The 18,795-nt window shown below is 41.5% G+C and overlaps 1 protein-coding gene across 2 annotated transcripts in view; it reads right to left on the minus strand.

Moving 5' to 3' along the window:
• Positions 1–18,795, minus strand: part of VPS50 (VPS50 subunit of EARP/GARPII complex) — a 2,487,651-nt gene that overhangs the window by 326,384 nt on the left and 2,142,472 nt on the right. For both annotated transcript variants that reach the window (XM_044067641.1, XM_044067642.1), the window contains exon 23: positions 7,379–7,527. In XM_044067641.1, the coding sequence (XP_043923576.1) occupies positions 7,379–7,527 (149 nt within the window). The remainder of the gene's footprint in view (positions 1–7,378; positions 7,528–18,795) is intronic.

The raw sequence follows: 18,795 nt of genomic DNA on the forward strand, positions 1-18,795 counted from the left end.
TTATAAATATTCTCAAATCACTTTCTCCTGACACTTTAGCTGTTCAATGGTTCAGCTCTTACCTGAGCGACAGACAGCAAGCTGTTATGTGGGAAAATAATCTATCATCCCACCTGCAAGTTACGCTAGGTGTCCCCCAGGGCTCCATTCTAGGTCCTCTATTATTCTCTATTTTTTATTAATGATCTCTGCAAAGCTACTACTCATGCAACCTGTATACAATATGCAAATGATTCAACAATAATCTGCACAGCCAAATCCTCATCTGAACAACAATCCCTAACTCAGAAAATGTTTAACATAGTAGAGTCATGGTTCTTAAAATGCTGCCTCCTCCTGAATCCTTAAAAACTAAGCTACTGCTCTTTACCCCTACCCCTAAAGATTTCTCTGTTACTTCTAATAATGGTACCCTCATATCCCCTGATGCTACCACCAAGCTCCTAGGAATTACTATAGACAACAATCTTAACTTCGACTCCCATATTAACAACACTATAAAAACAGTTAACAGAAAAATGGGCTCCCTATATAGAGTCAAATCCTTCCTCACTCCAATAGCAAAATCTTCTATTGCCTACTCACATCTAATCTCAACACTCCTTTATGCCTCACTAATCTATACTAATCTGTCAAAACATAATCTTCTCAAACTTGCTACCTCCTATAACAAAACTGCCAGATTTGCCACTGGTAATCGCTTCAGAACCCATCACTGTGAAAATCTAAAACAACTAGGATGGCTTGAACTACAAAATCAGCTTCCATATAGCCAACTTACCATTGTTCATAAGATCCTCAACCACCCTAACAATACTCCAATACTCTCAAACCTCATAAACTCCTATAAAAATCTTACTACCTTACGATCATCAAATAAATTGTTAGTCAGCATAAGTAAGTCAAACAACATGGCAGGTGATTGTCTGTTCTCAAACACTATTGGGAAAAACTGGAACCTTCTACCTACTGAACTGACTTCTCTTCCTTCCCTACCTCTCTTCAAACAAAAACTGAAAATATTCCTCAGAACAAAATAGTTATGCCCTTGCAGCAACCCTGACTAACCTATCACCTCTGCTATTCCCTCTACTCTCCCTAATTGAGTTTGTTCTTTACTACATATGTAAGCAGAACTGTTATTCAGAAACTGCTATGATTGACTTTATGTGAATAGCGTGTTCTATATTTTGTAAATAGTTATTAACCATTGTGTTCTATATTTTGTAAATAGTTATTAACCATTGTGTTGTAAAAATGTATTTCAGTATTCTTCTGTGTTAACTTTATTGTAACCTAAGCATAAGATATATATCTGTATTTGTCTTGGAGCTTTTCTCCCTGGGCCTCCACTGAAAATGGACATATATCCAGTTAGACTAGCAAATGTAAAATAAAATAAATAAAAATAAATCTAAGTAGGGGTAAATTTGAATACTTCTTTGTCTGCAAAAGGAAATGGCTGGAGCCAGGCATTTTGTGAAAACTGTTGGAGAAGTAGGTAAGCCAAAGGGAAATGCAGAGAACTGAAAGTGTTGAGATCCTGCCCTGAAGTGGAGATATGTCCTGCATGATTCCCTGATAGGAATATGGAGGTAGGCCTCTTTTAGATCCAGGGTGGCTAGCCAAGCTTCCTTGGAGAGGATGGGTAGCAGCTGCTGAAGGATGAGCATTTTGAATTCTGGGATCACCAGGAAGGTGTTTAGAATGGATAGATTGAGGATGGGGCACTAGGTGCCTTCTTTTCTGGGCAACAGAAAAAGTCTGGAGTAGAAGCCTTGGTCTATCTGTTCTGCAGGAATGTGCTCTACTGCCCTCAAAGACAGCAGGGAATACATTTGCATTTGAGCCTATGCCCACTGATTTGGTGGTAGATCTGGGAACCCTTTTGGGGTTGGAAGGGTGTGAAAGGAGAATTTGTATCCCTGAGACACAATGTTCAGAACCCATTGGTCCTTGGTAATGGCCCAGGTGCTTGAGTGAAAGGAGAGTTTTCCTCCTAGGGGTAAGTGAAGGTGGGAAGAGGAGAGGTCGGTAGGAGGTGAGTCTTTGTGAGTTCTTACATTAAGGGAGTGGGCTTAGAAGTCCCTGGTTTTGAAGTGGGGGTAGTCCACTGCTTAGATCTCTGCATTCCCTGAGGCTGCTGTCTGGGGGGGGTCTGTTTCCATGGGGCCTAGGCTGGGCCTGTTTACTCAGAGCAGGAAAGGACCAGTGCTTGGAGGGACAATGCCTGCTGAACCTAGGGGGCTGGACCTGTAAGAAATCTTTAACTGTTTGCATAGATTTTCTTTTTCTTCCATCTTTTTTAAGACCTCTTCTGCCTTAGTGCCAAATAAGTTATCCTTGTGCAAGGGGTGCATCCAACAATTTAGATTTGACATGGTCTGGCAGGGGTTGTTCCTTAGGCCATGCATGTCTTCTAATGACAGATCCAGTGACTGCTGCCCTGCAAGAAGCTTCTAGGGCATCAAAACCACAGTGCAAAGTGTGTTTAGTTACTTGACTTGCAGAATGTATTAAGTCTTGTAAATCTTTAGATTCTGCCCAAGCAGGAAAAGAAGGCATTTTTTTTTTGTTTAAGGAGTTCCAAGGTATGTTGCTGATATTTAAGCATATGGAACTGACAATTTAGTGCCCTGGTAGCAACAGTAGCTGAGGTGTATACTTTTTTTTACCCCATCTGTCCAATGCTCAGGAATCCCTGTCTGAGGGTGTGGGATTCTTAGCAGAGGTTGCTTTAATCCCTTTTGGCCCTTGAGAAATTACCTCTGGGTCAGCTGTTGGATTTTTAAAAAGATATTTATGTGAGTCAGGGACTCTGTAGTACCTGTTTGGTTTTCTGGGAGCAGGAGGTAGGGCATCAGGAGTCAAGCTGGATTCAAGGAAGACATCATCCACCACATCCAGGACTGGGGGAATGGCCAAGGGTCTGTGTTGTGGAAGATCTAAGAATTCCCTGAGTCTCTTTTTAGACTGAGGGTAGTCCTGACACTCCCATTGGAAATGCTCCCTTAAAGTATGCAGGGTTTCCCCAAAGGAAAAATTCTCTAGGGGAGAGGCTAAAGGAATGGATTCCTCTGCATCAGAATCCTCACAAGTGGAGAGGGGTTGCATGTCTTCATAGTCAGATGCATCAGATTCATCTGACTCTTGTTCAGACAAAACTACTGGGGACAGATCTCTTTTCCTTTCTGAAGGGGTAGCTTGGCTTCCCCTGATAAGCATGATAAGGTCTTCCACTATTTTAAGCATTTGAGGCTGAGGCAAGGTAGCAGGCGTCTAAGAGTGGGTAGTCAGTTTTTTGGGTGTGGTTCGAACCCTGGGCCCAGAAAACTCGGCTATTTTTGAAAGAACAGTAGTCGCGAAAGAAGACGTCAGTTTATGTCGAGATTCGGTGGTGCGAAGGACTTCCTCAGAAGCCGGTACCTGCTCAGCGGCTCCGGACTCATCCAGGGTAGAGACGACCCCAGGATCCTTAGACAAAGAAGAGTTTTGCAGCATACCGAACTCCAAAAGGGTCTCAGTAATGGCCTGTGAATCAACTGAAGCAGGCATCAGGGGCTGCGAAAGCGCCTCACTGAGTACCGGAGGACTGACGACTAGTTTAACGGAAGTGTTGTCAGCAGGTGTGGACCTGTGCAGTTTGTCTCTGTCTTTATCTTTACATTTTTTTGGAAGATCTGCTGTCGGATGGCTTACCTAAGCCATATTGGAATTCGAGGACTGTAAACAGAAATATCTGGCTACAATAAGGGCCCAACGAGGGATAGTTCTGGCGTTGAACAAAGCACAGAAGCGACAATGGGGGATGTCATGGTCTGGGCCTAGACAAGTGATGCAGTAAGAGTGGAAGTCTCAGTGCGGTATTTGCTTTCCACAGGCGAGACAATTATTAACTTTTTCTGACATCGGTTAGTGTAAGAAAAAAGGATCCCCAACAGGGTACTTAGCTTTAGAAGACTTCAACTTCAATTTGGAAATGAAAACTCAGGCAGCGGCTGACCGGCATTCGTGTGGACTGCTTCTGGTTCAGGCTCCATGGCAAGAAAGACTGATGTAATGGCGTCAGCTGCCTTACTTTATACCACCGACAACCTGACATCATTCCTCAAGCGACAGCAACCGACACAGAAATACTAAGAAATACTACATCTCTGGTATTCGGGCTGGCCGAGGGCTACCCTTGCAGGGATAACCCAAATGTGATGACTGCAACAGCGAAACATGAAGAACATCTCTCCCACACCGAGGGTGATGGCTTTGAGGCTGATGCGGGAGCAGAGCTCACTTGCGCCGAAACTTCAAAGAGGGAAAGTGGGGTCAGACAAGGGTCCGATGCCGCTCCCCCCTTCGGAGCCAACGAGGGAGTGTTGTCTCCCAGATCCCTCGATAAAAGGAGCTATCAAGGAGATTGGAGCAGATGTCAGAACTGATAGACCGGAGGAGGTTTTCGGAACCAACGGTTCCACCACAATGACTTCCATGCACTCTGGCTCTGAGCTCAGGTGAGTCAAAGGAGGAACAGATGATCCGGGAGGAAGAGTAGTCAGCTCCACTACCATACAGGCTGGGCTTGATAATATTTTGGCGAGAGCTGGTGTCTTGAGAAGCCTCTTCACCACCCTCTCCACATCATCGTCCAAAAGACTCCTGGATGATCAAGAGGAGTGTGTGGACGATCGGTGACTGCCTGCCAATGACTGTAGAAGCGATGACTGTGAAGCAGACTGCACCGGTTCCAAGGAAGGAGATCTAGTCCTTTTATGACTCCTAGATGGTTCTGAGGACACTGAAGGAACTGCAGGAGATAAGGTCTTGTAGGACCCGAGAGGTTTTGGATCCGACGAACTGGTAGATTTCTCTATGTGTCTCGATGGCTCCGAAGTTGGAACTGATGGAGGTGTCAGTTTGGGTGATTTCCCTGGTTTACTAGCCTGATTCCCTTCTGCTGGGAGTGTCAAAGGGCCCTTTTAATAAACCTCGCAAAATAAGTTTGTTTTTGCGTTCCTGCAGGACTCTTGCGCTGAAAGCATGACAAATAGAATACGAGTCCTGCAGGTGCACGGCTCCCAAACAATAAACACAACTCATACGTCCATCTGTCAGGGACATTTTCTGGGAGCACAAGTCACATTTTTTGAACCCAGAAGGTTTGGATTCTTTGGGTACTTCTTTGGACATTATCACAACAACTAAGCCCAATACAGTAACGTACAATACACTGAAGTTATAGATATTAGACAAACAGTTTACCATAACCACTAAGAAACTAAATCTAACTTTCTTCTCTTTTTTTTTTTTTTAAACAACAAAAACAGAAGGTAGGAAGATAACGGAAGGGGGAGAGCCTCTAAGTTAAATGACAACTCCCCCCGACCGAGGAGAGCCTCTAACTTAAACATCTACTCCTTACTAGAAAAGAAAGGGAGAGGATAAGGGGAAAGACCTCTAACTGAAACGGGCTAAGAGTAGGGGAATCCTCTAAGAGAAAACAGATTCGAAAGGGGGGATAGGCCTAGAGAAAAATAATGGCCTAAACAACAGCAATAACAACCAGAAAAAACAGAGATAGGGAGCTAAACAAACACTAGTAATCTACAGAGAGACCCTGAAGAAATATCAAGATTTAAAACACAGAAAATAACAATAAAATTCAAAAACTTAGCCTGAGCCAGTATCCAGCAATCTCAAAGCTTCAAGCGGCAAATGAGATCTGAGTAACTAGTGCTAGGCATGATGGGATAGGGGATAGCCTCGAGCCAGTGGAAGCTCTTGAGCTTTAGAATATGGCTGAGTTGGAGCCAAGGATGGACTCCGAACCCAACCAACAAGAAGGAAAGCGAGACAGGGACAACATAACATCACTTTATTAAACAAGTAAAACAGTTTAAACCAAAAGGCACAGCAGAATAGTAATTTAAAAATGAACAAGACAATATTAAATTAACTTTTTCCCTGCACGGTAATTACAGGTTCTAGGCCTACATACTAAAGTAATGATCTACTAGCTCTGTTGTTTAGGATACATGTACAGCTAAGCATGCTTTTTGTAAAAGTTTACTTGTAAACATATTTACATATTGTATTGTCCCAACTTTGAAAGGCCCACTAGGCACACATCTAACTCTTTTTAGGGTACACCCGAGATCAATGATCTGGTTAAGTGACATGCTCAGTCACACAGTATGCAAATGGGGGCTGTGGGGTTAAACATTGATCAGCAAGATACAGATCTTCTCTGCAGCTTCTGGTCCTTAATTAATAAGCCAGACACACAGAAAACACTTATGTATAATTCATCTTTGGAGGTTTATCACTGCTGAGCTATCTACTTGGTGACATCAGACTAAGCACAAATTTTCAGCTGTAGAAAACAGCTAAAGCTGTATTTATGTGAATATAGAACAATCCATGAGGCTACAGAAGTTCTGCAGAGAATATTTCAAAGTAATACGTGGGAGCAAAATGCAACAAATTCTATTATCTGAACTAGGTCAAAGACATACTCACTTTAAGAAATAAAATGGAAAACTCTATCCTGCAAAACCATTACATAAACTATTAAACTATTGCTCAGAATGCATTAGAAATGCATTAGAAATTGAAACCTGTTAAAAAGTGTCCGTACAGAACCTAAACCTCACCCTCTGGTAACCTGGACAGGGTCCACATGGCCTGTTAGTTCTACAGGTAAATATTGTTGACTACAAGATTAAGCATATTTGACTACCAGTTTCACTGAGTTGCGCACTGAATTCATCCCTAATCAGATTTTAATATGCCACTGTGCAAACATGGTGTACCAGGAGACTGTGCACGGATTCACAAGAGCCCTGACAGTGCTTACTGTTTTGTCATTGTTCATTTGTTTATGCAAAAAAATAAAAGGATACTCAGAAACACACATACTGCTTACAACTTATTTTAATTTGCAGAAGAGGCATTTTCTGACCTTTCTTTAAAGAGTCACTATTCAAACTAATACCCTACCTACAACATCTGTTAAAATATCCAACTATATAATTTACTCACATTGACACAAAGGTCCTTTCCATTTTTTTGCAGCTTCTGATACTCTACCCTATATTATGTAGTTTTTCTTTTTCTTTTTTCCTTTTTTAATTTTAAACTAACTGTATGCTTCTTAATAACGAGAAATTCTGGCATAACATATACACATAGACAAGTGGAATATGTTGTTTTCAGTATACAAATGACACCTGATAATATCAAAAAGAAATGATTAAATGAAAATATCACCATCTATAACAATAATAATGACCGTGATATATGTTTGCATTACCAGATTTAGCATTATGTACTGAAGCTCTCAAAAAAGGATAAAACCATAAAAAAATCATAAAAATATGTAACTTACAGTGACTCTGTGGCTACTACCCTCTCAGCAAGGCCATACAATGTCTCACTGGATGTTAAATTCACTAACTGGCTCAGATGTGGACTTGGGACCTTCTCCTTCCGCTCTTCAACGGCTGGCTGTGTACCAGAATTTTCTGGTGGGTTTTCCTGAGGATAAAATGCCAAAAATGAATAGTTATAATAAAATAATCTGCTCATCACCACTGCAACACTCCTGCCTTGTGTACTGAAAGCATAATAAAAAAAAAAGAATTTCTTTTCACAGTGAAATTCTAAAGCTAGTGACCTTGTTAAATCAACCAGTTTGCCAAATGGTCAGTTACATGCAAAAATTCAAAATGCCTCTTTTATTTAGACTCTACTCAAGGGAGGAAATGAGTTGGTTACTGGATGGAGTATCCAGCCCATATTACTCTAAAAGCCTTGTTTAAATCACAAAAGGAATGAAAAGAAACACCAAACATGAGATAATATTAAAAGATTAACTGGAACTTTAATATGGAATTTATTTATTTATTTTATTTTATTTACAGTTTGATGACCGGGGAAGTACACTGGGCCAAGCAGAGTCCATTTTCAGTGGAGACCTGGGGGAAAGCTTCAAACGCAGTTAAAAGAATATAACATAAGTAAAGTATGGAATATACAGTATACAAAATCATAAATATCCAATTTAAAATGCAAATGCAAAATCATAGAATATATGTTTAAAAACACAATTGTTAAAATATAGATAAAGTCAAAAGTAATACAGATAATACAATTAAAAGTGCAAGTCATAAAGTGCTTATACATGTTTAGGGTTTGTTCTAACAATAATATTAGTGATCGGAAGTGATAGTAGATGAGATTGAAGGGAGGGTTGAAAGAGACAACAGTGTAATTTAGGTGGCAAGGGGGCAGGAACAGTCACAGTTTGAGTTAAGAATGGAGGAGAGATTTGAAATTAGTATGGTTGTGAGTACAGTAGAGGTAGGGGGAGAGGTTCTATATTGCAAGATCGAAGCTTTACTTACTCGAATAAGTAAAGCTCAAACTTGTAATATCGAAACTGTAAATTGTCGAACCGACAATTTAACCCAGGGAAACACTTCCCTTGGGCATTCTGTGGAGTATGCCCATTTCTTCAATTTGGACCAATCTCGGAGTTGGTATATTAGGTAGGGGGTGTGGGGGACACAATCCTCCTATTTGATTTCGGATGTAAAGTTTTTTTTTTTTTGATTCGGCCAAGGGAAGGGTTTCCCTTGGTTGAATCGGTTGTTCGACAATTTTAGCTGTCAATATTACAAGATCGAGCTTTAGTTATTCTAACTAACGCTTCGATGATGTAATATTGACACAGGGGAGATAATTACATAGTGTAGCTAAGGAGTGTGATAGAAGTAATTGGCCAGGAGGGCGAATGGGTTGATAGATTTTAAGGAGATTTTGGTTTTCAGATCTAAGACTACAACCGGGGAGGTAAGGGGTTAAGATAGATGAAAGAGAGGGGAAGACGGAGGGTTGAAATATGAGTTTGTGAGCAGTGGTGAGTTGTATAAATTTCAGGTAATTAGGAAGCACAAGCCAGTTTAGGGAGTGGAGGGAATGACAGTGATGGGTGGAGTATTTGGACCTTGTAGCAAATATACAGACTTTGTTATAGCAGGCTTTGTTTGTTTATTAGGCTAAGTTGGAGATGAGTAAGTAGAGGGCATCATAAATAAGAGAGGTGAGCAGGTAGGAGGAGGCTAGAGTACGTCTGGTAGAAGCAGTTAGATAGTGATTTTGTCTATAGAGCAGACCTAATTTTTGGTGTTTATTTATATAATTTTGGATGTGGATATTGAATTTTAAATGTTCAGCAATGGTGACTCCAAGTAGTTTGGTGCGAGGTACAATATCAATTAGAGTGTTATTGTGGCTTTTTATTTTAAAGGTGCTTTTGTCTATGGTGAAATTTCTCAAAGGAGAGAATATCATGATTTTTGTTGGTCAGCATTTAGATCAAGATGGTTGTTTAGCATCCAAGTTTTAGTATTGGAGAAAGCTGTTTGGGGTTTTTGAAGGAGATTGGAGGGAGAATTTTCTGTACAGATGATTGTGGAATCATCTTATTGGATCAGTGTAGGATTTTCTATGGATTTGTGAAAGTTGTTAATGAAAATATTGAAAAGTAACAGGCTAAGAATAGAGTCTTGAGGGATGCCAGAGGAATTGTTGAGAAAGGATGAAGTGGAATTTTTCCATTTAACAGCTTGTTGTTTGTTGGAGAGAGAGCTTGCAAACCAGGCTATGGAGGAAGGACAAAAACTGAGGGAGGACAGTTGAGGTAAGAGTAGAGGATGTGAGACAGTGTCAAAGGCTTTGGAGAGATCTAAGTAAAGGGTGGATATGATTTTCCCAGAGTCGCGAGCACGATTAATGGTGTCAAGGAAGGACAGAAGAGCAGTGGTAGTGCTGTGGCCAGGCCTGAAACCATGTTGTATTGGGGTAAGAAGATGAATGTGCATTAAGTATGGCAAGTGTTGGTGATGAATGCATTTTTTGAGGATTTTAGAAAGAGGTGAGAAAACAGCTGTAAGACACAAGTTAATAGTGTCTGTGTTATTGCCACTTTTGTGGAGGGGGTGACAAAAGCTTAGTTCCAGAGTGAGGGGACTTAGGCTTCTTGGATGAACCAGTTAATAAGAATGGAAATAAGAAGGGCAATGCTGTCTGCAGCCATCTTAAGGAAGGATGAAGGCAGACTATCAGGAGCACTGGAGCAAGGCTTTAGGTTAAGGAAGACTTTTTTTATGCTGTTAGTGGGGATAGGTTTGAGACTGAATGTTGGAGTGTTACAGGGAAAAGCAGTGGATGGGGGACTATGAGAGGGAGAGAAGAAGGAAAAGTTTACAGTTGGTTTCGCTATGCTGTCAACAAAAAGGTGTTGAAATTAGATGCAATTTCATGGTTTGGGGAGTTTGGGTTGGGGCATGGATTGTCTTTTCTACCAGGGTTTAGAAGGGAGGAAATGCAATTCCAGAACTTTTTGGGGTTAGAATTATGTTCTGATTGGAGTTTGGAGTAATAAGTCTTACGGTTATTAGTTTCTTCACTGAGTTGCGGAGTTATTTGAATTCAATCAGAGAGTTTGTTAACTTATTTTTTGGGTACTGCTTCCAACATTTGTCTCTGAGGTGCCTTTGTTTTCTGTTTTTTTTTTAGATAGCCAGGAAACGGTTTGGGCTTTTATTCTTTTTGTTTTAAGAAGGGCTAGGTTGTTTAGTAAGTCAAGGAACGTTTTGTTGAAGTAATTTGTTACACTGTCCAGAGGCAGAGTCTTTAAGAGGGCCCAATTCATTTTTTTCAGACAGCCGGAAAACGTCTATGGATTGAAGTTGGTGAGAATACGAGTTTGAATGTACTGATGTTGTATATGGACAGAAGAGGCACACCAGAGGGCAAAGACTGGTAAGTGGTCAATAAGGGGATCAGGTATAATTTCACTGTTTGAGATTAGGTTGGGATGAGTTGCTAAGATCCAATCTAGTGTAGTGCCAGAGGAACCATCTTTACTGGATCTGGTAGGGTAGTTTATTAGCTGGGAGAAGTTAAAGAGATTAATTGTTTGGCTCGGAGATTGTGACGAGATGGTGGCCCAGCAGATGTCAACAGGATGAATGTTTCCTTTTTGATGTTGGAAGAGAACTATGAGAGAATATCTTCAAGGATGGGGATGTTATCACCAGGGCAAATGTAGATGGCAGCTATACATAAAGATTTATGTTTGTTGTTTTTTAGGAAGGCTATGGATAGTTCAGCAGGAATGGGGTTAGTGTATGGAATGACCATTAGAGAAAAGGACTAAATTATGGCTACCCCTCCTTTCTTATTAGGTCTGTCATTCCGTACGATTTGGTAGTCAGGGGGAAGAATTTCAGTATCTTTGATATGATGTTTGAGCCAGGTTTCTGAGACGGTTAATATGTCGAGATGGTTATGTGACAGCCAAGCATGTAAGTTCAGTATTTTATTACAAATGCTTGCTTGGACGGCACAGTGGTGCAGCAGTAGTGTTGTTGCCTCACAGCAAGAGGTTCTCTGGTTCAATTCTCGGCTGGGGTGCCTTCTGTGCGGAGTCTGCCTGTCCTCCCTGAGTTCATGTGGGTTTCCTCTGAGTGCTCCAGTTTCCTCCCACATTACAAAGACATGCATCTGGAGCGTTTCTCCCTAGGTCTCAGCTGAAAACTGGCTTCGTTCCAAGTCAGACTTTCCCAGTTAACAAATGTTAAATAAAAATAAATAAATAAAAAAATAAATACTTTGGGTACTGATTTTAGCTAAGTGGATGGTTTTGGGGGAGATGATTGTGGTGATGTAGAGGAGCAGATGTTGGTGGAGACAGTGGGACCAAGCTGGGATGAATGTCACCAGAAATAGAGTGAGAGACAAGATGTAAAAGATTGGTGATCAGGTTCAATGGGGAGGGAAAGTTAGGAGTGTAGTTGAGGAAAGGTCTACTATTGTCAGTGAGCAGATTGAGGTACTGGAGGGAGTTTACATTTACAGATGAGAGTTGTATTTAGAGGGTATAGTACATGGGATATAGAGGAGAAGGAATGAGGGGCGATTGTTTGAGAGGAAGAAGTTATTTGTAGTGGTAAAGAGTGTGAGGAGCCAGGGAGGATAGTAAGGTAGAGAAGGGAGCAAAGGAAGGATGTGAGGAAGGCTGAAGTGAGAAAACAGGTGGGGAGATGGAGCATGATGTAGAATGAGAGATGTTTAGAAGTAAATGTGAGATAGGGTGGTAGAGATTAGTAGGGCTGAGGTAAGAGTATTGGCAGTAGGAATAATGAGAGAGAGTTGGGGAGAATAGCTGGACAGCAGGAAGTAAGTGGGTGGGGTAGTCTTCACATTGACTTGCTTATTAGTAGCCACTTTGTGCACAGATTAGAGTAGGGAGATACATCAGCAATAAAGGGGTATTTATAGAGATGCAAATACACAGGTGGGGCTCAAGTGATACAAAACTAAGGCAAACAGCAATGAAAGGGCTGCTTGAGGCTTATTTTTAATCACAGAGAATAGGAAGGATTTGAATTAAGTGCATACTGTCTAGTAGACAGTTAGGATTACTGCACGAGCTGGGGGGAGAGGACACAAGGCTCAAACAGTCAGCATTATTAGCACGCTGAGAACTACTAAGTTACACTGCTAATGTTAAAGCTTCTCGATCATAATACATACATCTAGAATGCCTGGGTGGACTGACTCTGCTCTTCAGGTTCAAAAGATATATCCTTGTTTTAGTTTTGCAGTACTGATTCCTTCTTAGACTGTATGGGTGGGAAGGTAGCCACAAACTGCAGAGTTGCCCGAGTGTGCAGCAAGCAGAATTCAACTGATGAAGAGCACTTGTGTCCTGAGGAAAGACTAGTAATTTAAAGATATAAATTGTGCTGTCTTGTACAGTTTACCAATCACAGCCACTTGGTCTGAGAAAGATCGATTCAGATTGCTGCTCTACCCCAGTTAACAAATGAAATTAGAAAAGTAAATAAAAGCACCTTTTCTCATAGCATAACCTGGCTCTTTCAACCTTTTTCACTTCACAGGCACTCCCACTGTTACGGCTGTACATGATCTTTCCTCTGCCTACCTTCCTTATCTCAATTCTACGTGACAAGTTAGCTCAACTGCCTTTCTGCACTATTAGCTAAAGGGTTCACTCCCCCCCCCCCCCAACACTAAACTATCGCACCTATTCTAAGTAAATGGTCAGTTACAAACACAGTCTTGAGAACTGTACTTTAATAGGTATCTTAAAAGATTTATCCAAAGTTTCCATTATACTTTTAGTATTTATTTTATTTGCCTTTGTTTACCAGGAAAGTCCAACTGGGTAATACCTGTTTTCAGTGGAGACCCAGGGAGATAAGTACTTAGTTCCAGTTAAACACAGAGTAGTAACATTTCTATTTACATTTATATACAAACAGTAGTTACATTTATGTATTTTAAGATTTTACAGAGGTAGAAGTTAGTAATGAGATCCAAATCTGACTTCAAACCAGTGACAAGTGGAGTACTACAGGGATCAGTCCTGGGTCCTCTCCTGTTTGGTATCTATTTCTCTGAAGTACAGGCTAACACAGAAGGCCTCTGGCTAATGAAGTTCGCAGATGACTGCAAACTAGGAGCTATAGTCAAGTCCCCAAATGATGTGGACATCCTACAGAAGGGCCTCACGGAGACAGATGCCTGGTGTCAAAGCCATGGCCTCAAGCTCCGTGCCAAAAGGTGCACTGTTATCCCCTTTGATAAAAACTCTGTACCCATGAACTGCCACATAGTCGGCAGTCTTCTTAACACCAAATGTGTGATAAGAGACCTTGGGACCCAGGTGAACAGTAGTCTCTCCTTTGATAAACACATTGCCACAGTAGTCAGGAAATCCTTCTACATGGCACACCTCATCACAAAAGGCTTCTCATCCAGGAAAAAAAGAGGTCATTGTTCCCCTCTGCTCGACACTCATTAGACCCATTATAGAGTACAATGCCCCTTTTGGAATGTACCTCACAAGACATCTGCAGGCCACAGAAGTACCTCACAAAGAGGATTACTGGTCTCAACCAGATGCCCTACACTGATCGTCTCAAAAAACTCCAGCTTTACTCTGTAGCATATCACCTACTCCGAGGTGATCTCTGTCTAACATATAAAGCTATGTCAAACTCAGAGCTGTTGAACATGCTACACCTAAAGAAATCCCAATCCCTCTGAGCTACACACTCTAGGGACCTAAACCTTGTCACCACAATAAACAGGACTTGCTGGAGGGATAGATTCCTGTCCCAGAGACTTCCCATACTCTGGAACTAGCTACCCATCTATGTCAAGCAAAGTTCCTCATTAACACTCCAAGAAAAATCTTGATGAGTGGATGGGAAATAGGAAATACACCCGGGGATCACTTCTGTGGCTCTGCTTGACAGGGGCACAGGAAATTAACTTTCTTGGGTTGGCATAAGCCAGGGAACTTTGTTGGCTAGGCTTACTTAGGCCCTTGGGCCGATGGCCTAGTACCTACCTATGAACCTATGAGAAAGCCCACATGCAACTTAGTGGATTGTACAGGCAGCAGTTATGTATACAAATTGTTTGGTCATTTCAGTGAGAGGTTAAGAGCATTCTGTTTAAGGCGAGTATTTGGAGAGTACCGTACAGTGAGCACAAAGTCTTAACCTGGTGATAAGAATGTACAGGACCAGGACTGGTTAAGAAGTTGTTTAAGCAGTGGAGAGATTTACTGCTGTAGGGATACTACTCCGGCATTTAGCAATGCACTGAGAGTTGAGTGAGTCTCCTGCAACATTATTTGACTTACTTGTGAGTAGTAAGAATTTGTTACTAGAACAGAGGTCCCTTGCTGGACAGTAGAGCAGTGATAAGTTTTGTAGTGCAGGGCATTTTTCTGGATGATGAATGAGTCTGTGTGATGTAGATAGTTGTGACTATGTTAGGTAGTTCTGCAGTTCAAGCCAGTTTAATTGCATTAAGCTATGACAATGGTGGATCCTATGAGGGAGACTGGTGACAAATTTAGCTATTTTATTGTAGCAGGAGGCAAGTTTCTTTCTTCGAGTATTGTTTAAGTTTGTTAGGATAGGAGTGGCGTACAAGAGAGTTGGCAACAAGAAGATGGTGGCCAGAGTTTTTCTTGCTTGCATTATCTATAAGGCATCCACAGATCTTATAAAGGGAGCCTAGTTTCTGGTGTGTAGATTTAACTGTGTGCAGTGTATGCTAGTCATACTGAGACTGTCATCTATTATAATGCCTAGAAGTTTACTGTGAGTTACAGTTTCAATAGAGTATTATTTGCTGACTTTATGGCAAAAGATTATTTTTGATTTTGGCATATTTTTGAAGTAAAAAGTATTAACTTAGTTTTCTTGGGGTGGAGTAGGAGGTTTAATTCCTTCAGACAGTTTTCTACAGAGGAGAAAGATTTGGGGGTAATATCTTGGAGCTTATTTGTTGTTGAAGCTGCACATATTAATGTTGCGTCATCTGCACGCTAAACTAAACTAGCATGGTGAGTAGAGGTGTGGAGGTTATTAATAAACATATTAAATAGGAAAGGACCCAGGATAGAGACCTGAGGGACACCTGTAGTAACTGGCTGAAAAGATGAGTAGGTTTGTTGCCATTTAACGGCTTGTTACCTTCCAGATAGGTAAATTAAGAAACCATGACAAGGAGCACTGTGAAATTCCTATTGAGGAGAGTCGAATGAGCAGTTGCTGGTGCAAGACAATGTCAAATGCCTTTGACAAGGTGGACACAAGCAGACCACTGTTTCTGTGTTGGTTTACTATACTGGTAAAATGTAGCAGAGCAGCAGTGGTGCTGTGCTGGGGTCTAAAGCCCTATTGCATTTTTGAGAGCAGGTTATTTGAGATTAGGTACTGCATCAGTTGCACATAGATGCATTTCTCTAATATTTTGGAATTGGGGAAAGAATCGCTATTGGTCTGTAATGTAGATGTGCTGCTTTTGTGCAGTGGTATGATGTAGGATTTTTTCCACAGTGATGAAGTATCTCTCCACTGTAGACCTATTAATTAGTATGGACACATAGAAGGCTATGACTTCTGCTTCCATTTTTAGGTAGCCTACTGAAGTAGTTTTTAATTTAAAGAGCAACTTCAATATGAGTGAGGAAGGTATCAGACTAAAATCGAAGAGCTGTGGGTGGTTCTGATTGGGCAGGGATACAGAGAGGGAGGCAGATGTATTAGTGTCTAAAAGAAATAGTATTGATTGTTTAAGTAGGGATACAGTCTGTTATATTGTCTGTTTTTTGGAGAGGGACTGGTGATCTTGCCAAGGTGGAGTAGTTTATTTAATGATGACCAAAAAAGTTTTGGTTTGTTATGATGGTTGTCTTTTAGGTTGGTAATGTATGTTTGCTTGTCCTATTTGGCATGGAGTTTTGCAAGGTTTCTAAGATGTCTAAATTGCTGGAAGGCATTTTGAGTTCCAACCAGTATTTCCTGGCTGTATCTCTTTTTATCATGATTTTTTCTGTTTCTTTTGTCAGCCATGGTGCAGTGTTGGACTTTACTTTTTTATTATTTACTGGTGCTAGATTATTTAAGGTCTGTAAGAATATATTAAAGTGTTCTACAGCAGTATCTAGTGGCATTGTTCTAAGCACATTCCAGTTATACTGTTTTAGTGTTTCACTGAAACAGTAATAGTATTTATCTTAAAAGAACTGCCCAAGGTTTCCCTCTGTTACTTTTTTGCTCTATGAGGCACTTACAAATGTTGCCTTAAGATCTGTATTTTAACAAGTATATTAAAAAGAGTTATGTACTTACCATAACTTGGCATCTGTTATTCTATGTCACTACTCATCACTGTAGGGTCTTGGATCAGACATCGGAACTGAGCTGGCAACATTCAACAGACAGATCCAAGGTTCAAGCTCCTCCCTCTCCCATAATGCTCTGCTGCCCTCTAACCCTCAGATCAAGTTTGCCAACATATCCCTAAATGCTACTTCTGCAAAAACAGGATAAGAGTCTGGAACCCAAAAACATCCCAACTTCCTCCAAGATCCAACAAGGTAGGGGGATGCTGGGAGGGAAATGTGAAAAATAATGACACAGGATAACACAGATGCCAAGTTATGGTACATAACTCTCTATCTGATGTTATCCATGTCATTATTCATAACCATAAGGTTAGAGTCCCCAGCTACCATTTATCCTAGGAGGCCTCAAGGAAGGACATGCCAGAGCATTGTGGAGCCAAAGGAAGCCCTGCTCCTGATAATCAAATCCAGCTTGTAATGGGATATAACGGGGTGTGGATTAGACCAAGTGTCAGTAGCACAAATTCCATCAATAGAAAGTCTGGCTAAGAACACTGAGGAAGTAGTCACTGACCTCGTCGAGTGGGCCTTGATCCTTCCCAGATCTTCAAGATTCCTATTGTCATAGACCGTAGAGATGCATCTAGAGATCCATCTAGAAATAGTCACCTTAGAAACTGGGAGACCATGTCTATTTGGGGAGAAAGCAACAAAGAGCTGATCTGATTTGTGAAATTCTTTGGTCCTATGTAAATAAAAACAAAGTTGCCTGTGCACATCTAAGGTATGCAGAATGTGCTGTCCTTCACTGGAATATTAGGACAGAACGCTGGCAACTGAATACACTGGTTTAGATTAGATTCAGAAGCAACTTTGGGCAAGAAATACATGCTGAACTTATGGCTGGTTGGAAAGGCAAACAGGTCACAGCATGGCTGACCCTACAGGTCGAAAATCAGATTCACCCACTGATTGGAGGAAATATTTGCCCAGGCTAGTGGGTGAAGGGAAATTTTACCCCCGACTGCCTCCAGGGTACAACAGTCAAGCAACGCCTCAGGAGCTCTGACAGGGTTGCTCAGAGAAGGGTTCCCTGGAACCCTGATTTTGCGGTCCCCCCCCCTTCTTCTAGGGTGGTGCCGGCCACTGAAACCATGCCACCTGCCTCTGGAAGAGTCATCAGGAGTGTGGAAGGGAGACTGTGATTTCCGGAACCACATCTTTCAAGTTCCTCAATGGGTCTTGGAGAAGGACCTCCGAGGAGTAAAAAGTTTGATCCTGACCGCAGACAAAGTCTTCCCTTCCTGCTCACTATGAGTCAAAATGTCCTTCACTGAAGGTCCAAACAGGGTGGACCCATCAAAGGGGGTGTTGGTAAAAGACACTTTGAAGGATTTTGCAAACCTGCATAAATGTAACCAAGCATAACGCCTTACAGCTATGCCGGTACCTGCCGCTCAACAGGTAGCTTCTGCACCACTGGAAATTAGCCTCATCCAGGAAATGGCAAGGGATGTCAGAGTAGAAAGCTTGAGAGACACCCTTTTAAAGTCCTCCACCAGCAATAAATCTGTAAGGGAAGTAGAATGTTCTTGGATGAAGTCCCTTTGGAGGTGGGTAAAATGTGCCAAGTAATTAACTGCCCTCAGTCCAAAGGTAGCTGAGACGTACACATGTTTCCCATGATTGTCTATCCTCCTGGACTCCCTGTTTGGGGATAAACCATGGAGCTCTGCCAGTTCTTTTTTAGTGACAGCACCAACCACAATGACATCGAATGGAAATCCTTTTCTCCAGAAGGGGCGGTCAACAGGGGGCTGAGGAATATGTTTGCTCATTTGGGAACTGGCTCCACAGTGTCAGGCTCCTTCCAGGCCCTGCTGGTGATAAGATCTATTAACTCATCAGCAGGGGGAGACACCCAGGAAGTAGATGGGCCCATCCTGAAAGCCTTGTGGAACATGGACACCTCCAAGGATGGGGGTTGAAAAGACCATCTGCACTTCTGCTTCAAGATCTCAATGATGTCCTTGAAGGAAATGTCGTCAGGCGGAGATCGG

Source organism: Protopterus annectens, chromosome 3.part1 (genome assembly GCF_019279795.1).
Source record: "Protopterus annectens isolate FY-2018-M chromosome 3.part1, PAN1.0, whole genome shotgun sequence".
NCBI lineage: Eukaryota > Metazoa > Chordata > Ceratodontiformes > Protopteridae > Protopterus > Protopterus annectens.